Source organism: Mus caroli, chromosome 10, assembly GCF_900094665.2.
Source record: "Mus caroli chromosome 10, CAROLI_EIJ_v1.1, whole genome shotgun sequence".
Taxonomy (NCBI): domain Eukaryota; kingdom Metazoa; phylum Chordata; class Mammalia; order Rodentia; family Muridae; genus Mus; species Mus caroli.
The window spans coordinates 74,513,769-74,535,818 of record NC_034579.1 but is presented as its reverse complement, the minus strand read 5'-3'; the positions used below and the strand labels follow the sequence as shown (position 1 = coordinate 74,535,818).

Below are 22,050 nucleotides of genomic sequence, written 5' to 3'. Positions count from 1 at the left end.
CTACCAGACCTGACCACACCCCGAAGACCCAACCACTCCCATAACTCCAGGCTCTACCCTTACCCTATGTGCCATTCAACTAGGCCCCACCTTCTCCAGGCCTCGCCCCTGTCGCCTGGTCCTATCCTTCTCCCGCCCTTAAGCTGCAGGCCTTAAGGCTCTGGTAGGCCCCGCCCCCTTCGCAATGCCCCGCCCCACGAGCCCGCGCCACCCGTTTCAGACCCGTTGGCACCAGGCTAACAGCTCCACAACATCGGCGGCCCTGGACGCCGCTGGCGGCCCGCCCTAGGCAGCCAGGCCCCACCAAGCCCGGCCCTCGCAGGTGAGCACCTATGCTCACGAGTTGTGCATCCTTGGGCGCCACTGTGACCTCTCTGTACTCTGGGGGTTTTGGGCCCGGATGCCAGCACTTGAGACAGGAGATGGTGCCCCCTTGAGGTTCATAAAACCAGACACCGAGGTGGAGCTTCCCGACAGGACAGTTTGGTGACCACTAGAGTTCACTGGGGCTGTGTGTCATGGCCTCTGGGGGATACTGCTAATGGGGTGTCTGGTGAGTGGGCAGGAAGATTTTGGAAACTTTGAAAAACATTGGAAAGGAAGACTGGGTGCAGCAGCAATTCTCAACCTGGGGGTCAAAGGACCCTTTCACAGGGCCCACCTAAGACGATCTGAAAAAACAGATATTTGCATTATGTTCATGACAGTAGCAAAATTACAGTTATGAAATAGCAACAAAACCAATTTTGTCGTTGGGGTCCCCACAATATGAGGAACTGTATTAAAGGGTCATAGCATTAGGAAGGTTGAGAGCCCCTGGACTAGACTGTTCCCTAGAATCAAGATCTCTTCACACATCCTTCCCACACCCTCTCCATGGCCTCAGCTTTCCTCATGTGATAATTAGGGAAAGGCCCAATACCCAGAGCTGGTGCTGAGCCAGAGGGAGGTGGGGCCCCAAGATGCCCTGGGGAAACACATGACTCAGACACCAGGACTCCTTGTCCTGGGGGAGATGTGGGTTCAGCAGACATTAAGACAGTGAAAGCTGTAGAAGAGAGGTGACAAGAGGCAAGATGGGGGACACCCCAGCTGCTCAGGAAGCCCCCAGGAGGCGCATGATTCCCACGGGCCGTTCTGGGAAGTACAGAGTGAAATTTGGAGGGTGAGGAAGGATCCACCAGGCAGGGTGGTGACAGTGGGGGGCATATGGGTAAACTGGGGATCGATGGGGTGAGTGCTCAGGTGGTGGTTGAAGATCTGCCCCCCCGGGGGGGGGGCAGGGAGGACCCATGTCACGAGGTACAGGGCTATCTTAAGTTACCAGACCCAGCCGGGAGTGAGAGTACAGGTCTGCCTGTCCTAGCTCCTCCAGGAGGCTGGAGCAGGAGAATTATGGGTGTAAGAGCAGCAGAGTGAGACCCTGTCACTACACTTAGTCCCAAGGCCAGATCTTTTTGTCTGTCTCCCTCCTCCTCCTCCTCCTTTGAGACAGGCTTTTGCTATGTAGGGCAGAGTGTCCTTGAACTCACAGCAACCCACTGACTTGGTGTACCAAGGGCAGGGATTAAAGGGATCTGGTGTGGTGCCAACACGGATGGTTGTGAACCACCATGTGGTTGCTGGGATTTGAACTCCGGACCTTCGGAAGAGCAGTCGGGTGCTCTTACCCACTGAGCCATCTCACCAGCCCCAGATCTGTCTTAACATGGCTCCATGCTCATGATATATGCAAGCCGTGAGCTGTCACATATACAACCCTCAGCTCCGTGGGGTCAGTCAGCAAACATGGACTGAGCATGTGTGGGGTGTGGGGTGGGCCTTGCAGGAGCAGGTGGAACAGGAGGGGCATGGAGGCGACTGGACGGGCCAGCCACAGCTTCCTCACTAGGGCTCGAGGCTACAGCATCTCAGAGGTGGGGTTCCTCACCTCGGGTGACCAGCTCTAGATGGGGGATGTAATGCTGGGTCCTGCAAGTCCAGAGAGCAGTTCTGAGGTAGACATGAGAAGGTGAGCTATGTATGTATGTATGTATGTATGTATGTATGATAGATAGATAGATAGATAGATAGATAGATAGATAGATCCTCTAACCTATACCCCAGCCTTTATTGATTTTTGTGAATACCTAGGACTACTTCTTTCCTTTTTCCTTTTCCCGTTTTATTGGATATTTTCTTTATTTACATTTCAAATGTTATCCCATTTCCAGGTCTCCCTTCCAGAACCCCCTATCCCATCTCCCCACCTCCCAGTCTTTATTTTATTCCAACACAAGGTCTTGCTGCTCACCCCCCCCCTCCCCCAGCCAGGCTGGGACTTGAAGCCATCCATACTCCTGCTTCAGCCTCCCTTGTGCTGGGATTCCCTTGTGATTGGCTTTTGCGGCAGTATTTTAGAGAGCAGATCTCAAGGTCCATGAGAGTGGTGTCAGACACCATCCAGAAGCCCTGGACAGCCAGGGTGATTGTGACTTAGGGGTCTTTCTTCACACTCCACAGCCCCACCGGCATGGATGATGTTCATCTCGGGGAGGACCTTGAGGATAAAGACACAGGTGTGGTCTCACATCATCGGTATGGCAGGATGGAGAGGGAGGAGAAGCCGGGTGACAGAGGGGTACCCCTCAGCCCTCACTAGAGACTAAAATGGGGTTATGTTCTCAGTCTGTCCTGTGATGAGGAGTTGCTGGGACCCTGATCCCTGAGTGGAAGTGGCTTAAGGGTACTGCACACTGAGAGTCCACCCGTCATGGTTCCTCCCACCCAGCGCCCGATACTAGGAGCGGTTGGGCTCAGCCGTGTTCCCTTGTCCAGTCCTGATGTTTATCCGCTTCCTGGCTTTACATGGGCATCTACTGTACCTGGGGCCCTTGGGGGCCTATTAGCCCTCATGCTCCAGGGCAACGCTCTGGCAGTTGTCTCTGGTTGAGCCCCAGAAGCTCCAACCTCCCCCTGTCTCCCCGCAGAGTTCACCTGGGAGGTGAAGGCCAATGACCGAACCTATCACAAGCAGTTCAAGAAGAAGGGCTTTCTATGCTGGAGGCAGAAGAAGTACAAGGTGAACCGCCCGCTCGCTGCCCCTGCCCTGGCACAGCTGCTCCCCGGGGCACCCGCCCTGCGCCTGACCCCAGTTGGTGCGAGGGTAGGGGGTGAGGGAGCCATCCTGAGAGTTTTCGGAGTTATTTTTTGAAATGAGATCTCACTAGGTAACTTAGGCGGCACTAAAACCCTGTATTCTCCTGCCTCAACTTCCCAGGTGCTAGGATTAGCCGCCTGTAGCACCAGGCCCAGTTTAATTATTTTTGCAGGACTAGGAATGGAACCAAAGGCCTCCGAAAGGCTGAGGGGAGGGGCTCCATTCTCTGACCACGCCCCCAAGCCACTCAATGGCGGACTGAGGGTGGGGCTACAACTCCTAGCCACGCCCCGGCAATATTTTACTAAAATTCGGGGTGACTTTGAATTCCCTCTGTCGCCCAGGCAGGATCCTTATGCCTTAGCCTCCTGAGTGCTGTTGATGACAGGCCTGTGCTACCATGTGTTGCTGTTATGTCTGTTCTCACCAAGTCTCTTAACTTCGCCTCCTTCCCTGCGAGCTAATCCAGCGGCTGACAGACAGTGCAGGACTCCCATCAGGCATATCCACAATCTCTTGCTGTCTCACTCAGCTCCATGACTTTACACTAAGTAGAACCTCAATTAATGCCTGCTGGAGGCCTTGCATTCAACTGGCGCTCCATCAAGCAGCAGGTGTTCAATAAATGCTGGTTGGCAGGGCATTCAGTATTGGCTTGGTATATGTTTATTGATGCTGCCGACGCCTCACGGTGGGCAGGGCCCGCGGGGGACGGGGGTGGGTGGGGGTGGGGCTTCTGCACCGGGGCAGCACCGCATGCCGACAACAGATGGTTCTTGTTCTAGAGCAACGCCATCCACACTGCCAAATACAACATCTTCTCCTTCCTGCCTCTGAACCTGTACGAGCAGTTCCGTCGAATGTCCAATCTCTACTTCCTTTTTATCATCATCCTGCAGGTGGGCGGGGTTAGTCGACAGGCGAGGAGGGGCCTCAGAGTCCCAACAGCCACCCTTGATTGTGGGTGGGTGGGGTAGCCTGAGCACCCTGGTGTCTTCTCACCGAAGACTCTTGTGCTCTTGTCTGTGTGATGGACTGCCTAAAATCGTTCTCACTTCCCCTCTTGTGTGCTAGCCGCCCAGTACCTGGCATGCAGGAGGGGCTTCATATGAGCTCAAAGCCAAAGAGGTTTTGTATTCGGTACTTCCCAGAGTGCCTTAAGTTTATATTCAGCAAGTGCTCAGTAAATGCTGGCTGCTGAATCGGAACGAATAGCCCTCTTAAATCGTAGGGCTTTACCGGACTCCCTCGGCCCCGCCCACATTCCTGGGCTCTAGGGATTGGGAGTGAGCACCCTCCACTGGACCAGTTCCTGGCACCTGGTTGATGCCTGGCCTGAGGGGTGTGCCTTATACCGGGGTGCCTCCGTCCCCAACTTGAGCAGCGTCTCAGGAGCACCCCACCAGTCCAGCACCTCATTTCTGCCTTGCCTTCACTCATCAAGCTACAAAACATGTACCGAGCCCCTCTTGTGTTCAGGGGAGTCAGCCAGCCTCCCCTCCCCTGGCCCCAGTCTGCAGAAGACTTAGCAGTGTCAGTCTGGAAAAGCCAGGATTGTGGCCTGGAGGTGACAGTAGACAGGGGTCAGGTCTGAAGGAGGAGGGGAAGGTGGCACTTGTGATGTCTGGTCCCCACAGGGCATCCCCGAGATCTCCACACTGCCCTGGTTCACGCTCTTTGCACCTCTGGTCTGCCTGTTTGTGATCCGGGCCACTCGTGATCTTGTGGATGACATTGTGAGTGGTGGCTAGGATGGTGTTGGTCGGGGTGTGGGAGGTTGGAACTGTCCACACAGGGAGCAGAGCATGAGCCCAGAGGACTTCCCAGGTGGTGGGCTGGCCTCCACACTCACGGTGGGCAGGGGTCTCTGAGGGCAGGAAATGGGGCAGGGACCCGGCAGACAGGGCATAGGCGACAGGACCACCTCTCTGATCTTCATTCTGTTGGTCCAGGGTCGACACAGGAGCGATAAGATCATCAACAACAGGCCTTGCCAGATCCTGAGGGGGAAGAGGTGAGGCTGGTGGTCAGCACAGGGATGGGGGTAGACATCTGGGGACATCGGGAAGGTCACTGGCTGGCTAGCATGTTACACTCTCCTAGTTTGCTTTCTGTTGCTGAGATAAATACCATAACCAAAGGCAACTCGGAAGAAAAGGGTTTATTTCATGATTACAGTGTACAGTCTACGATGAGATAAGTGAGGGCAGGAACTCAAGGTCGGAGCTGTCGCTGAGCCCGTGGAAGAGCCCTGCTCCCTAGCTTGCTCCCTGTAGCTCACTCAGCCTGCTTTCTAATACAGCCCAAAACCAGGAGCCCAAGAGTGGCCCCGCCCACAGTGGGCAGGACCTTCCCACATCAATCACTCATCAAGAAACTGCCCCATTGGCTTGCCCAGGCCAGACTAATGAATGGAGTCGGCCTCTCAGTCGAGGTTCCTTCTCCCAGATGACATCTACAGCAAGTTGACATAGTACATTGCACACACACTAAGTACATCCCAGCCGAGTCTGAGCTGGATCCAAGCCTGCTAGGGGTTGGCTCTGGGATGGGGACAAAGAGTGTGGGGACCTGACAGACAGCTCTGTGGAGTATAGACTTCAGCCCCTCAATGAAGAGGGATATGGATCGGTGCTCTGGGGAGCACTGGGACCCTCTGGTGGGGCATAAGGAGGTCAGGGAAGGCAGCCGTGCTGAGGATGATGGCAAGGCAGGAACAACAGGTTCAGAGGTGGCCAACGCAGGCCCAGGTCAGTTGCAGGCAGGTCATGTGGGGGAGACGCCACGCCATGATATTGCATCCCCTCCTTGTAGTTTCCTGTGGAAGAAATGGAAGAATCTATGTGTGGGGGACGTGGTGTGTCTCAGCAAAGACAGCATTGTCCCGGTGAGCCCACCTCCCAACCTGGAGCACCCCTGGGGGAGGGTCTTCCAACAATCCTGACTCCTTCCTGCCCCCCCACTCCCAGGCCGACTTGCTCCTGCTGGCCAGCACAGAGCCCAGTAGCCTGTGCTACGTGGAGACCGCAGACATCGACGGGTAAGAATCTATGTCATCCCTGGGGGCGTGGGTGTCAAAGGGACTGACCCCGCTTCCCCCGTGGCTATAGAGACATCCAGACAGTCCAGCCAACCCTTCAAGGCACTCGTGTGTCTGTACCCAGGCAGAAGGCCAAGGCCCAGCCCTGACCCTTTGGCAGATGTGCTGTGTGGCCTCAGACAAGACCCTCTTTCTCTGGGCCTTGTCCCTCTGTTTACACAGGTGCTCAGCAAAGGTAGTCAAGGGCCTGAAGGAAACACAGCTTCTTACCTCAGGGTGTCATCCACAGCTACATTTTTATGGCTTTTCATGTCCCTCTTGTCCCCAGGGAGACCAACTTGAAGTTCAGGCAGGCTCTGACAGTCACGCACCATGAACTTACCAGCCCGAAGAAGATGGCTTCCTTCCAGGGTAAGGGCATGGAGGTGGCCCTGTGTGTGCCTCTCTACACCTCCTTTGCTGGGTCAAGATGGACAGTGGGTGGGGCCCTGTAGAGCTCAGGGTACGTCCTGAGCCTCTGCCAGCCTGTGACATCTGAGTATCTTTTACTCATGTGCCACCCATGGGAAGGGATCCGTCCGTGCCCAGCACCCTGCACACCCACAGCTCCTTTTCTAGCACAGAAAGGCTCACATGCTGGGCAGTCGCTGTTTGCTGTGGCCTGGGAGGCAGACACAGGCATCTCCTGTCTTCCTGCGAAGGCGGTCCACGCCATAGACATGGGCACGTCCTTCCCGACAGTGGCCAGGGCACTGTCTCTCACACCCAGCTCTGCTTCTCTGAGCCTACTTAGACTACAAGAATTGTAGCACTCAAGAGGCTGGGGCAAGAGGATCACAGATTTGAGGGCTGGAAAGAGGTAACTCTGGCTCCAAAGGGTCCAGTGCCCCCACAGGCTCTGGCACACATGTGAGCGCACCTGTACAAGATGTGTAACTAAAAGTTTTAAAACTCTTTTTAAAAATCAACAAAATGGCTGAACCCATCTTTAGGCTAGTACTCAGAAACAAAGGCAGATAGATCTCTGTGAGTTTCAGGCTAGCCTGGATTACAGAGTGAGTCCAGGGCAGTCATGGCTACATGGAGAAGCCCTGTCCCAAAAAAATAAAAAAATAAAAAAAATAAAAAAAAATCTGAGGACAGTTGACTCTGGTGGAAAGCAGCCAACTGCAATCCTCTGTGTTCTGAGAGCTCAGGGCCTAGTGGTCACATGTTGTCCAGAAAACACGCCGGATCCTTATTGTAATGTTTTCCTCCGTGTATAGAGGTCTTCTTTATGGCCTTCACACAGTCTCGAGCAGGCCGAGCTTGTTCCTCAAGGAGCTCGATGTATGTGAGAATCAGTTTTCACCATACTGTGGCGAGCTTAAACACTCCTAAACTAGACTGCTTGGCAGTAGATTTTAGAAATTTCAACCAACACTGGCTACTGAGTTGCATTGAGCAGAACTGCCTTCCTGCCACCTGCAGACTTTCTCTCTCTGCAGGCCAGTGAAGGTCACAGGAATGTCCCCGGAGGGGAGGCTCACAGACACTGATGTCATTGGAGGCATGAACACCCCAGCAACCTCCATCCAAGATTCAACCACAAGAGAGAAGCTAGGGAGGGAAGGGTAGTGATTGGATTACAAGGACAGTCACGGGAAAGCCCGAGGCCACTGCAGGTTGACTTCAGAGCCTTTCACAGGAAGCTGAGAGACCATGTTGGGCCCAGTAGTGTGGCCTGAGTTGTGGTCATAGGAACGTGGCAGGGAAATGCAGGCCCAAGACTGGTGCTAAGGCTGTAATATGGCTGCTGCTTACTGGGTCCCCACAGGTACAGTGACTTGCGAGGAACCCAACAGCCGGATGCATCATTTCGTGGGGAGTCTGGAGTGGAACAGCAGGAAGTACCCGTTGGACATCGGGAATCTGCTCCTGCGTGGCTGCAAGATCCGCAACACAGACACCTGTTACGGCCTGGTCATCTACGCTGGTACAGCACACTGGGCATCTGGATTGAGGGACTGAGGGAGAACCCTGAAGTTGGTGCCATGAGGGCAGCATACGTTGTGTGTGATATAGGCCCTGAGTGCTGTCAGATGGGCTGGTTGTCAGCACTCTGGTTATCATTGAGAAAATGGAATGTTGTTGTATAGATAGGAGGAATGGGTGGACAGACAGGGGGCTGAGGGACTGGATTGGGAGATGGATAGGAAGGTGAGTGGATGGATGGATGGCTGTTTGGATGGATGGATGTTTGAATGATGGGTAGGGATATTACAGATGGAAATTAATCTTACAGGTTTAGACACAAAGATCATGAAGAATTGTGGGAAGATTCATCTGAAGAGGACCAAGCTGGACCTGATGATGAACAAGCTGGTGGCCCTGGTAAGGAACCAAGAGCACCTGTGGGGTCTCTGAGGCATGGACTGATGGCTCCAGTCTTCTGCAGATGCCCTGGACCCCCTGGTTCCCCCTTACCCTCTATTCTCTTCCTCCTGCTTATTTTTTTTATTGCCATATATGCAGACTAACCTTGAACTCCCATGCCCCTGCCTGTACCTGGGTAGCACGGAGGTGACAGGCCTGCCCTGGGCTCCTTTGTATCTCGTTTACAATGTCTGATGCAGGAGGATCAGGATTCAGAGCCCAGCTTGGATTAAAGACAGTGAGCCCCAGAGCTGGACTGGGGCCCTGAGAGACCCTCTTCCCCTCCGGCCTTCCCTTAACCTGGTACCCTCTGGATGGAACCTCAGGTCTCTGGGGTCTTCCTGCCCCAACCCATGTCCATCCTCCTTACAGATCTTCCTGTCCCTGGTAATCGCGTCCCTGTTGCTGACGGTGGGCTTCACCGTCATGGTGAAACAGTTCAAAGCCAAGCATTACTACATGTCACCCACCCATGGGCGCTCGGACGCGATGGAGTCCTTCTTCATCTTCTGGGGCTTCCTCATCCTGCTCAGCGTCATGGTGCCCATGGCCATGTTTATCATGTGAGCACTGGGGCAGCAGGGCTTGGGGAACGCCCCTCCAGGCGGGGTGTGGTCAGTGGAGCGTCATTGACTTGGATGTGTGCTCGGCTGCTTGCAGCGCGGAGTTCATCTACCTAGGCAACAGCATTTTCATTAACTGGGACCTCAATATGTACTACGAGCCACTGGACATGCCGGCCAAGGCCCGCAGCACCAGTCTCAATGACCAGCTGGGCCAGGTGCAGTACATCTTCTCAGACAAGACCGGGACGCTGACACAGAACATCATGACCTTCAAGAAGTGCTGTATCAATGGCTGCATCTATGGTGATGCCCTCACCCTACCTGCCCCCTGCCCCCCTCAACTTCCTAGTGAGGTTGCCCTGGGGGGATCAACATCTGGACTAAGAACCAGACCATGGTACATGTGGCCCTGAGCTTGATAATATTCCATGTCCCCTGAGTTAGAGACCTGAGCTTGGGGTGGGGACCAGGGGACCCCTAAATGTGGCCTCCTGGGGGAAGCTGAATTCTGAAGCAGAGTTCTTTCCCCAGATTCAGACGATGAACATGGGACGCTTCGAAAGGTGGGCTCTGTGGATCCTGCCTTGCTGGAATAGGGTGGGTGCGGGGAATGGGGTTGGTGGCAGATCGCCTGACCCTGTGTCCTGTTGTCTCCCAGCGGAACCCATATGCCTGGAACCCATTCGCTGATGGCAAACTCCAGTTCTACAATAAGGAGCTGGAATCCCTGGTGCAAGGCCGGCAGGACCGAGCGGTTCAGGAGTTTTGGCGTCTGCTGGCCATCTGCCACACCGTGATGGTACAGGAGAAAGACAGTGAGTGGCCTCTCCTTCTGTCATGCAGGGGCCCACTCACATAGCACAGCCTCTTGGGCTTGGACTCAAGTCACCAGGGCCCAGAGGCTGTTCAGCCCATTTCCCAGACCCCTTTGGTCCCCCAGGGACTGTGGCTTCACATTGCCTTAGAACTGAAGTTAGGATCAGCCCTGTGACCCCGCTAAGGGGCAAGATGCCAGGAGGTGATGCCTCCTCGCCATCCTTTCTCTTGCCTTTTAGACCAGCTGCTGTACCAGGCTGCCTCCCCTGATGAGGAAGCACTGGTCACTGCTGCCCGGAACTTTGGCTACGTGTTTCTGTCTCGGACCCAGGACACCATCACACTGGTGGAGCTGGGGGAGGAACGGGTCTACCAGGTTCTGGCCATGATGGATTTCAACAGCGTTCGCAAACGGATGTCAGTGTTGGGTGAGCCCCAAGCCCCTCCCCATTGTGCCTGTGCCTTGCCACAGTGAGCATGCAGACATGGTGTCTTACCCTCCCCTTTCCACAGTCCGAAACCCAGAGGGCTCCATCTGCCTCTACACCAAGGGTGCTGACACTGTCATCCTGGAGCGTCTCCGCAGTAAGGGTGTCATGGAGGCCACCACCGAGGAAGTCTTGGCTGTGAGTGTCCTGCCGGGGAAGGCTGGCGTGCATGCACGCATGCTCAGGGGCAGCCACAGACATTTGGGCAGGGTCGTTCACCACACAAAAGGTTTTCCCTTGTTCTGCTCCTGACTGTACACAGATGCTGAGAGGTGCCACAGTCTGCAGTGTCTTTGTACTGCACACAGGGACACCCTGAGGGTGGGTTGGGTTGTGACCTCCGACACCCCCTTCGCCTGGCCCCTCCCCAGCTATGGCCAAGCTCTGAGACTTGATTTCTCCTCTGTGGACGAAGCTGGGTTTCTTTGTCTCAGTGTTGAGGATGAGGTTCCTCGCCTGCTGGCCTGTAGTCCTCAGCCTTGCCTCCCTGTCTCCTTGTCCCCGCAATCAGCATTCCCACCTTCTCTGAGCTCAGGTGTCTGTCAGGCAGACCCTCCACATGCATGTGCCCTTCAATGAAGGTCGTCACTCATTTCTTTCATTCCTTGAGTCTCAGCCATAAGCCCCCGCCTTCAGGGACCTTCTCCCACTTGGAACGGCCTTTGCCTTAGTCCACTACCATCTGGTGCATCCTTGTCTGTGTGCCCAAGGGCTCTGCTGGGGGTTCTTGAGTGCCTTTCTCTGCTGCGGGGAGACCCTTCAGAAGGAGGACCCAGAGCCCAAGGGCTCAGTCAGATTGGTCAGTCTTCCATGGAGTAGGTGTGTAAACTGAAGTCTAGTGAGGAACACAGACCTGTCTGAGGTACCCATCCTAAAAAGATCCTGTATGACAATCATGCCAGAAGCCATGGCCCAAGGCTTCCAGGGCCATAGCAGGATAGAGGGACATGAGACATGAGAAGCCAGTGAGTGGGACCCTTTTCCCTGGACCCCAGCCTCTAGGATTGAACATGTTTCAGATCTACTTAAGGGACAGAGAAGGAGAGCCCTCAAGGATTCTGGGTGTCAAACGTGTCCCCTCCCCATGGCAATGTTAGGACAAGTCCTGGAACTGGGATGGGGGACCTTAGAATTCACTGAGCAGCTAGAGAACACACACACACACACACACACACACACACACACACACACACACACCCCTGCTGTTCCAGCACTGGAGATCTGAGGCAGGAGAATGAGGAACTCAGGCTCAGCTATTAAGTCAAACCATGAACAGGAAGGGTGTTAGCAGAGAGGGTCTGTCTGAGGTTCAGAGGTGTGAGGGCACTGTGACTCTAGGGGACCCTGAGGACAGGATGGGCAACTTATGGTCGTGGCTGCTGCAGGCCTTTGCAGAGCAGACCCTGCGCACCCTGTGCCTGGCCTACAAGGATGTGGAGGAGGATGCCTACAAAGAATGGGAGCCGGAGCACCAGGAGGCCACCCTCCTGCTACAGAACCGCGCGCAGGCCCTGCACCAGGTGTATAATAAAATGGAACAGAACCTGCAGGTGGGTGGATGGGGAGGTGTGGGGCCGGGTCGGCTGGGCTCCTTTCAGCGGGGCCTTGGTACCTGAACCTGCGCTGGCCTCCCTCAGCTGCTGGGAGCCACGGCCATTGAAGACAAACTGCAAGATGGCGTTCCTGAGACCATCAAATGCCTCAAGAAGGGGAACATTAAAATATGGGTGCTGACCGGGGACAAGCCAGGTGGGTCCCCAACTCTGCTGCCCCAGAATATGTGCTGTACCTGGGACGCTGTCCCGTTGGCCGCTGGGCCCTTGGCGCCATCCCTAGGAGTGGGACACGTGCCACGTGCAAACTCTGCGCTCCGGGAGTTTCGTTGTGGCCATCACGCAATCGGGTGGGGACCCCTTCATACCCTTGAAGACACACCTACCCTAAAGTGACCTCCAGGTCAGCGTTGAAGGGATGTCCTGGGGCTCTCTTGCACTCATGTCTAGACATGCCCTCTTTGACAATTTTTGAAGTTTTAATTTTTGGTTATTTTTTGTTTTACTTTATTTTTTATTTTTTGCTTCTTTCAAATAAATTTGACATTTTCCTGTTTGCTCAAAGAGTGGTGGGCCTCAGGATCCTGGCCTTCATCCCACCTCCAGGTCAGGCTCTCCAGCCCAGCAGCCCACCTCTGTCCCAGGGCCACCTCTGATTGGCCAGCCCTGTTATGACACACGGCCACTCTAGACCAATCACTACAGCCGGCCAGGAGATGGGTGGGTGGGGGAAGGAGGCCTCAAGGGACTCCGTGGTGGGTGGGGTCTCTGGGTGCATGTGTGGGACTCAGGGATCTGGCGCTGAGCTGAAGCGCAAACTGGCTGGATTTGCAGAGACCGCAGTGAACATCGGCTTTGCGTGCCAGCTGCTGTCGGAGAACATGATAATTCTGGAAGATAAGGACATCAAGTAAGCAGGTGACCTCCCTGGTACCCACACACTGTCCCATAGGTGGTATGATGGCGCCATTTTCCTGTCCATCCCATCTCCTTACAGTCAAGTACTGGAGAGGTATTGGGAAGACAGCGTACAGCAGAAGGCGTTCAAAACGATGAGCCACCACAACATGGCCTTGGTTATCAATGGAGAATTCTTGGTGAGTGTCACTGGGCAGGAGGAGCAGCAGTTGGTGAAACCTGGGATGGGGGACATGCCAAGAACAGAGATGCAGGCCTAGTGACCCAAGCCCCTTCTCCCCATCCCATCCCCCACACCTGACACCCAGGATCAGCTCCTCCTGTCCTTGCGCAAGGAGCCCCGAGCCCTAGTCCAGAATGCAGTGGTGGATGAGGTCGCCCAGGAGCCGGTTGTGTCCGCGTTAGACTTCCTCCAGAAGCGGAGGATCTCCCAGATGTGGAGAAACGCTGGCCCCTCTCTGGGAACGTCCCACTCAGCCGACTCCAAGATCCGGGAGAGCCCGGAGGTGCAGCGGGAAAGGGCCTTTGTAGACCTGGCCTCCAAATGCCAGGCTGTCATCTGCTGCAGGGTGACTCCCAAGCAAAAGGCCCTTGTGGTGGCATTGGTGAAGAAATACCAGCAGGTGGTGACGCTGGCCATCGGAGATGGAGCCAACGATGTGAACATGATCAAGAGTGGGTGGCAGGCCTTGGCTGGGTGGAGGGGAGTCAATCTGGGTTTTGGTTCCCGATGGCTAACAAGATGCTGTGACCTTGCAGCTGCGGACATTGGCGTAGGGCTGGCAGGCCAGGAGGGCATGCAGGCAGTTCAGAACAGCGACTACGTGCTGGCCCAGTTCTGCTACCTGCAGCGGCTGCTCCTTGTGCATGGGCGCTGGTCCTACATGCGAGTCTGCAAGTTCCTGCGTTACTTCTTCTACAAGACAGTGGCCAGCATGATGGCCCAGATATGGTTCTCCCTAGTCAACGGCTTCTCTGCACAGGTGTGTGAGGGTGTGAGGGCTACTTGGAGCAGCCCAGAGGCTGGCGTTCAAGCTGGGGGTGTTGTTACGTACCTGTCATCCCAACCCTTGGGAAGCTGAGGCAGGAGGATTGCCACTAGTCAAGGGCCACCTGGGCAGATCCGGTATGACGAAGGTCTTTAATCCCAGCACTTGAGAGTCAGAGGCAGGAGGATCTCTCAGTTTGAGGCCAGCCTGGTCTGCAGTGCCAATTCCAGGACAGCAAGGGCTACACAGAGAGACCTTGTGTTGTTGAAAACCAAACAACAGCAACAATAAAGCGAGGCTATTAGTTAGACCTTGTTTCGGGAATGCAGGATGAGTGGCCGGGGCTGCAGCTCAGTTGTAGAGTGCTGGCCTACTGCGCTCAAGGCCTCCCTGGCCACCACACCCAGTGCATGTGCTGCTGGGGGTGGAACCCAGGGCTGCTCCTAGGCAAGGAGAATGCTCACCAATTGTAGCCCAGGCTGGCTGCCAACTGGAGATCCTCCTGTGTTGGCCTCCCAGAGGTGATTTTAGCTGTTAGGCCTGGCATCAGGAGCTCTCTAAGCCTCCAGCTCCTTTAGTCTGAATCAAACCTGATGTGATTCTAGAACACTTGAGAAACCCACTCTCTCCATTTGCCTGCAGAGTCTCCAAAGTCCACACTCCAAAGTGTCAGAGTTGAGTGTACACCCACCCTTGCTGTAGCCTGGCCCAGCAGTGGCCGCTAACGTGGTGAGCCTCCCTCTCTTGCAGCCCCTGTATGAAGGCTGGTTCCTGGCTCTCTTTAACCTGCTGTATTCCACGCTTCCAGTCCTGTATATTGGCCTGTTTGAGCAGGTGAGCGGGCACAGTGCCTTGTGTCCTTGTCTCTACCCACAGCAGGCCATCTGCTGGCTCCAGAGCTCTGTCCCATGGGGGTCCTCCTGTGGGAGGGGTTCCTCCACTCTGAGAACCAGATCTCTCCAGCCTTCTGTGTAATGCAGGGAACGGGGGCGGGGGGAATACCGGAAGGGAGGCTCAGTCCTGCTTCACCTACCCATGACTCAGAGGACGCCTGCCTGAGGGCATTAGTTTGGGAGAGAACCACAGGGAATATTTTGGATCATGGGACTGGGAACAAAGGCAGTTTCACCTCACATCTAAGTTTTGTGTGGGGATAGGGTTGGGGGGGGGGGAAGATCAGGTTGTCTTGTTTGAATACCACATGCTGAGCTCTTAGAGAAGTTCTTAAGCCCCTATGCCCAGACTCCCCTAAAAGCCTTCGCCTCCTGTCCAGGATGTGACCGCAGAGAAGAGCCTAAAGATGCCGGAGTTGTACATGGCCGGCCAGAAAGGCGAGCTGTTCAACTACAGCATTTTCATGCAAGCCATCACCCACGGCACCATCACATCCATGATCAACTTCTTTGTAACAGTTATGGTCAGCTCTGACATGTCCAAGGCTGGCAGCTCCAACGACTACCAGTCCTTAGGGGTATTGGTGGCCATATCTGGCCTACTGTCAATCACCCTGGAGGTAGGTGGGGGCCATGAACCCTGAGAAACCATGGAGGCCTCTGCCCGACACTGACTTTTTATTCTAACCTCATAAAAAAGATTCATTTTAACTCATGTGTGAGTGTGCATGTGCATGTGTGCGCACTTGTATGCATGCAGTACCCACAGGAGCCAGAAGAGGGCATCAGATTCCCTGGAGCTGGAGTTACAGCTGCTTATGGGGCAACGGATGTGGGTGCTGGGACCTGAACTCAGGTCCTCTCCAAGAGCAGCCAGTGCTTTGTTTTGTTTTCTCAAGAAAGTGTCTCTCTGTGGAGTCCTGGCTGTCCTGGAATTTGTTCTGTAGACCAGGCTGTTCTTAAACTTGAAGAGATCTGCCTGCATAATGCCTTCGCATGGATAGGATTAAGGGTGTCTATCACCATGCCCGACTCAGAAATGCTGTTAGCATGTTTGTGGTATGTGCAGCATAGTGTGCCTGCATACCATGTGTGTGCCACAGAAGTCAAAGGATGTCAATTTTGCTTGAGGGAGGGACGTGTTTGTTGCTGCTGTCATGTGACAAGACTTCGGGGAGATGCACCATACACGTCCACTCACTCCGGATAGGGAGCCCACGGCTGACCAGAGTATGGATGCCACCGAGGTCCGGTGTGATGAACCAGCGAGGTTTATTGGGGTTACTTAGAGGAGCAGAGATGGCTCGGAGATGGCTGAATCCCCAAAGCCCTCCCCAGCATGGGCGACGGCTCTCAAAGCTGGGAACCTGGACCACTGCAGAGCCTGTAGGCAGTGTGGCAAGCTGGAGAGTGTCCTTCAGGGTGGCTCTGTTGTTCTGAGCCTCTTCCAGGCAGCTTGGATGATCTCAGCATCTTTGCATCTTGGCTTCCTGAGTGTTTATTGCTCACTCTGGCATGGAGGGAGGGGGCCTAGTAAACTGGTCGGTTTTAGGGACTTCCTGAAGCCTCTTCCTGTTCCTTTCCTTCCTGCTTAAGGAGCTTCCTGCAGAATGGAGTGCTGTAGTCTCGGAGGAAATGTTAGCGCTGTGTATGTGATCTGGCTACCTGGTCATGGGCTTTCCGGATTTCTGTCTTTGCCTCTCATTTAGCCATAGGTGGCCGGGTTGCTGTCACACACAGCAACCAGCTTTACAAGGGTGCTGGGGATTTGAACTCAGGTCCTCAGACTTACACCCCTGGGCCATCTTCCCAGGACTCCACTTTGTTTTTCTGAGCCTGGTTCTCCCATTGAAGTTACAAATAATTAAGCTGTACCGTCCAGCAAACCCAAAGGCTCTTCCTATCCTCCACACACCCCTGCTCCCAACGCTGGGTTCAGGCATGCACAGCCATACCCTCAGCTTCTATATGGGTGTTGGAGATTGGAACTTATGTCCTTGGCTTGGACAATCTCCCCAGAGCCCCCACACTGCCAGAGCCCTGCACCCCGCCTCCCGTTTCCCACTGCTGACCTCCTGGCTCTCTGTCCAGGTCATGCTTGTGGTAAAGTACTGGACACTCCTGTTTGTGGGCGCAGTCGTGCTCAGCCTCAGCTCCTATGTCCTCATGACCAGCCTCACTCAGAGTCTATGGATGTACAGGATCTCGCCAAAGACCTTCCCATTTCTGTGTGAGCTTCCATTGACATCGTCTGGAGGAAGGGATTTGTCAGGGTAGTGTCCCGTGGCTGAGGGGAGGGGAGGGGAAGGCAGCCTTTACTCACATCCCACAATCTGCTTCACCCCCAGATGCTGACTACAACGTGCTCTGCGAGCCTTGCAGTCTGCTGTTGATTGTACTCAATGTGGCCCTGAATGTTCTGCCCATGCTGGCTTTGCGCACGATCCGTAGAACTGTCTTGAAACAGCGCCCTAAGGTAAGAGAGAGCTGAGGAATGCCTTCACCCCTGCAGTCCCCCCCCCCAGCTGTCACAGACTCTGTGTCTTGGGAACAGTGCAGACAGATCCCTCCCAACCCCTTCAGGGGCCCAAATCCCTGAGCACTGTGTCTATCTTAGGGCACTCCTCCTCGGTTTCTGCCTTGTGTCATTCAGAGCCCAGGGAGGCAAGAAGACAGCTTTTGGAGAGGTTTAGGTAAAACAGGAAGTTGGAAGCACTTTAAAGCCCCGCTGTCCTCTATGGAGGACACATGTGGACCGTGCATGCACTAGGCTCTCCTCAGCCTCCTGAAAGAACACGGTTCTGACATCAGGTCACAGGGTGGAGGGACCTGAGGCACACTGGTCAGTTGAGAGCCACACACGAAGGCCACACAGTGACAGGAAGTGTCCAGAACAGGGAGAGGCAGAGGTGGGAGGTGGAGTCTTGGATGACAAAGGCTGTGGAGGAGATGGGTGGCCTCTCACAGGGGTGAGCCTGCCTTTGGGGTGACAGAATGTTCTAGAAGCGTCAGGTGCACAGCTTTCAGAATGTGCTCAGCACCAGAAACCATTCTTATAGTGGCTGAGATGGTAATTAAAAAAAAAAAAGTGTGTTTATGTTCTGTCTGTGGGCGTGTATGTATGTGCACTACGGGTGGTCCTGGTGCTCATAGAAGCCAGGGGAAAGCATTGGCTCTCCTGGAACTGGAGTTTGAGACAGTTGTGAGCTGCCATGTGGGTGCTGGGAATCAAACCTGGTTCCTCTGGAAGAGCAGTCGATGTTCTTCTTAACCTCCAAGTCGCCTCTTCAGCCCCATATGGTAAAATTTAATGGTTCCGTTTGAATTTTTTTGTTAATTTTGGTTTTTTTTTTTTTTTTTTTTGAGATAAAGTACGGGGCGAGGCCTCAAGGAAAGACTGACCGACCACCTGCCGGTCTTCCTCAAGGAGGGAGTCTTTTCAATTCTACATATCTTTATGCAGTGAGCATGGGTGGGGAGCCCCCATGAGAGGCCTATGCTGTGGGGTATGTGTGGAGGTCAGAGAGCGACTTTCAGGAGTCAGCTCCCTCCGTCCACCTGTGGGTCACCAAGCTTGAACGCAGGACATTAGGCTTGGCTGCACATGTCTCCACCCACCGAGCCCTCTGGTAGGCCCCTAGTGAAGGACTCTGATTGTTGGTCCAGAACCGTTTCCAGGTTAGACCCCAGTTGGCTGGACCAGGGTTGGGAAGCTCCGAGTGGCACTCGCTGGGGTGCAGGTGACCCCAAAGCCATGCTGTCCCATGTTGTATCCGCATGCTGCAGGGGGAAGAGGAGGCCCCAAGTGAAGAAGTAGCCGTGGAGCCGGCCATGAGGCATCTTCGCCGTGGCATCCCAGCTCGCCGTTCCAGCTATGCCTTCTCCCACCGTGAGGGCTACGCAAACCTCATCACCCAGGGCACCATCCTGCGCAGGCAAACGCACATGGATGAATCCGATGGGGGCACAGTCTGTGAATCCCTGAACCCACCCGAAGAAGACATTCCCTCGCAAAACAAAGATTCAGTGTTTAATCCGCGGAAGATCTCCATCCTGGCCAAGAAGAGACGGCATTTCTTTGGAAAGGGGTCCCAGGATGAGGTCCACCCCAACACTAGCTCCCAGACCATGGAGAAACAGCCCGCCATTCACAGAGACTCTGAGACCCAGAAGCTACCCACCACCACAAGTACCACGTCGGGGAAGCTGCTGCCGTCTGCATCCGAGGATGAGGCCTTCTACAGTGTGGCTTCACAGTACACTCTGGCAAGCCAGCCAAAACACACGGATGTCCACTCCTCATTCTGGAAGAGCCCTCTCTGGAGGGATTCAGCCTCTTCTAGTCCGAGCCAGCTGGAAGTCCCCAGAAAGCAAAGTTGACCAGAGGCCCATCGCTGGGAGATTCCCAGTCGTCCAGGACAATGCAACAGTCACGGTGGAGTGAGCAGAGCCCTAGAGTGGAGCAAGGCACCATCTCACATGGAGTGCACGTCAGTGCCCTTTCAAGTCAGAGCTCCATACAGCTCAAGTGCACAGCTGCCCCTGCCCTTAAAACAGCAGGCATAGCCAGTCAGCAAACAGCATCCAAAGACAAGAGGGGGGTCACATCCTTGCCTTTTTCTAATAAAACAGGGTCTCTCTGGCCCCAGGGCTTCTTTGGGCTCACTCCTTCTCCAACTCTTTTTTTATCAGAATCCAGGGAACAGTCTTTCCCAAGGATTAAAAAAAAAAAAAAAAAAAAAAAAAAAAAAAAAAAAAGAAGCAAAACACTGACCCCTACTGGTCAAGCCATCTAATTGCAGGAAGATATTTTGTTGGCTTTTATCCCCCTGTCTTCGAAGTGCACAGAGCTTCATTGGTTTTTTGAGAAAAAGAAGGAAGTGATCAGGCTCTGCCTAACCTGTGACTTCACCCCATACCAACCTTGGTTTAAACTGCACCCCAGTACCTTCCTGCCCCTTCCTCCTTCAGGCTGCCTCCCTCGAGTGAAGCAGTGACTAGAACCATCTCAGAAGCAGGACCTGATGGGGTCCAACTCGGTCAGTTTGACTGACAGGCTCTGACCTGACCCTGGGAAAGGCAGAGTGAGGGTGCCCTGTGGTAGGTGGGGCGAGCAGGGGAAGACAGGCTCCTTTTCCTCCTACCAGCGAGCTTTGCTAGTTGGGCGGAGTCTCGTTTTCCCAGCATCTGTACCAATCCACAGTTGCCCACACACATATACAAATATGAAATTGAATGGCTAGGCAATAATTTTTTGAAGGAAAGTATGAAAATAGAGAAAAGACTGCACAGCTGAGGTTAACAGTGGTGGCGGCTTGTCTTGCTTTTCTTTTTTTCTTTTTTCTTTTTTGGTTTTTCGAGACAAGGTTTCTCTGTATATAGTCCTGGCTGTCCTGGAAGTCACTCTATAGACCAGGTTGGCCTCGAACTCAGAAAACCGCCTGCCTCTGCCTCCCTTTAATCTGCTGGGATTAAAGGCATGTGCCACCACTGCCCAGTTTCTAACTTTTCTTTTTACCTCTTGCTTTTCAAGCCTGTCCCCCAAGGGCTAGCGTGGGAAGGGCTGCCCTTCAGTCTTCCTGTAGGGTCTGGAGCCTTTGAATGATCCCAGAAACAGCCCTGCTTTCTGTTTTTCACTGAAAATACTCAGGAGGCCTTCAATCATACCATTCCAAAAGATATAACCCATTGACACCCACCCTTGGTTACCTGGTGGGAAACCAAGAAAAGCCCACCCAGAAAAGCTTTGGTTGAACCATTTTGAGAGAATAAGACAAACCATCTAGGCTTACATGTCCCAGAACTCTGGGCTGCAGTCCTGCAGGTGGGGACATCTAACCTCCACCCCAGTCCTGCCTATGGGGCTTGCTGTTTGAAGCCAACACTTGGCTGCAACCTTGAGACCTGGCCAGGGAGAGAAGGAGCAAGAAATGCAAGGCAGCCCGGGCTGGCCTGTGCCCACCTTCTCTCTGCACTTCAGGGGGTACGGAGCCCTGTTCTACAGGGTCCCCAGGTGTCTGCAAACACTGGATAGCTGATGGCTGGGACGTCCCAGGAGAGGTGAGCAGGTCTTGAGAAGACCATTGGTATCTGGGGAAGTTGGGGCACTCGTGAATTTCCCAGTTGTCTGTTTTGAAGGTGCTTCAGGAAATTTATGCTAACATGAAACCCACATGGTTGGGGGTGGGGAAGGAGTCCACAATGGTCACCCACATGCAACCCAGCTCCAACAACAGAGGGCAGAGGCCCTCAGCAAGGCTGGACACACAGAACGTTCAGGTCTGGCTTGCTCCAGGATTCTCTCTCTCTCTCTCTCTTTCTCTCTCTCTCTCTTTCTCTCTCTCCCTGGCTGTCCTGGAGCTCACTCTGTAGACCAGACTGGCCTCGAACTCAGAAATCTACCCGCCTCTGCCTCCCAAGTGCTGGGATTAAAGGCGTGCTCCACCAGAATCCTCTTTCTAACCCAGGACTTTGTCACCTACTTGGACACAGTTCCTTAGGATGTAGACAGAAACCGAGCCACAGGACAAGCCAACCAACTCCTGAAGCACAGCCATGGGCAAGACCCCCGTGCCCACCCCCTCGAGTTATGACCTCAGAATATTCGGGCCATGTGTCAATCAAGCACCATTTGAATTTCACTTTTCATTTGTTTTTTAAATTACATTTGAACACAGAACACATAGAATCATAAATACTCTTAGAAGACACGACTCCATAAAACGAGGAAACAGAACAAGCCAGGGGAAGCTACAGCCACTGCGCGTGCACGTGCGCACACACGCCTTTCGGTCTTTCCTAAGAGACTCTTGTACATAGGAAATCTGTGAAGGCCACCAGTCCCCCTCACTCATCCTCCCAGGGACCACTGGCTTCGATGCCCTGACATTTGATGCACCTCCCATGGAACCGGTCAGAGATAAACATGCCATTATTTGCAAAATTATAATTTAACAGTATAAAGCTTCAAGTCACATAATCCCAAAACTAGCTAAGGTTTTTTTTTTTGTTTTGTTTTTTTGTTTTTTTGTTTTTAGCACATAAACTATACATTAAATATTTTGAGGTATTTCAGAGAGAATTGTCAAAGGCTAGAAGGAATTGTGCTGGACTGTGGGTTCCCTGTGTAGGAAAGATCTTTGGTGGGTAAGGACCAGAAGGGCAGATGGAGGGATGGGGGTCCACCTGGGCTTAGAGAGGGCACTGATATCTCTGTGTGTGTGTGTGTGTGTG

General features: G+C 53.9%; 1 protein-coding gene across 2 annotated transcripts; it reads left to right on the top strand.

Moving 5' to 3' along the window:
* The first annotated feature begins 215 nt into the window (after window positions 1-215).
* On the top strand, window positions 216-19,482 carry Atp8b3 (ATPase phospholipid transporting 8B3). 2 transcript variants are annotated; one of them, XM_021174622.2, is made up of 28 exons: window positions 216-322; window positions 2,503-2,558; window positions 2,970-3,061; window positions 3,925-4,038; window positions 4,777-4,875; window positions 5,092-5,153; window positions 5,954-6,026; window positions 6,109-6,179; window positions 6,508-6,590; window positions 7,996-8,154; window positions 8,464-8,552; window positions 8,967-9,157; window positions 9,255-9,463; window positions 9,692-9,723; window positions 9,819-9,975; window positions 10,216-10,404; window positions 10,490-10,602; window positions 11,850-12,014; window positions 12,102-12,213; window positions 12,852-12,927; window positions 13,015-13,114; window positions 13,244-13,610; window positions 13,695-13,918; window positions 14,675-14,758; window positions 15,198-15,437; window positions 16,909-17,047; window positions 17,166-17,293; window positions 18,604-19,482. In XM_021174622.2, the coding sequence occupies exons 2-28, from the start codon at window positions 2,513-2,515 to the stop codon at window positions 19,195-19,197; spliced, it is 4,008 nt and encodes a 1,335-aa protein (XP_021030281.1). In that variant the 5' UTR covers window positions 216-322; window positions 2,503-2,512; the 3' UTR covers window positions 19,198-19,482. The 2 variants fall into 2 exon arrangements, with proteins under 2 accessions (XP_021030281.1, XP_021030283.1); XM_021174624.2 differs by lacking the exon at window positions 15,198-15,437.
* Window positions 19,483-22,050: the final 2,568 nt, after the last annotated feature.

Coding starts and splice junctions, on each gene's coding strand:
- Atp8b3 (XM_021174622.2), top strand. CDS start 2,513: ATGGATGATGTTCATCTCGGGGAGGACCTTGAGGATAAAGACACAG. Junction 5,154..5,953: donor CAGATCCTGAGGGGGAAGAG/GTGAGGCTGGTG, acceptor CCCTCCTTGTAG/TTTCCTGTGGAAGAAATGGA. Junction 13,115..13,243: donor TTATCAATGGAGAATTCTTG/GTGAGTGTCACT, acceptor CCTGACACCCAG/GATCAGCTCCTCCTGTCCTT.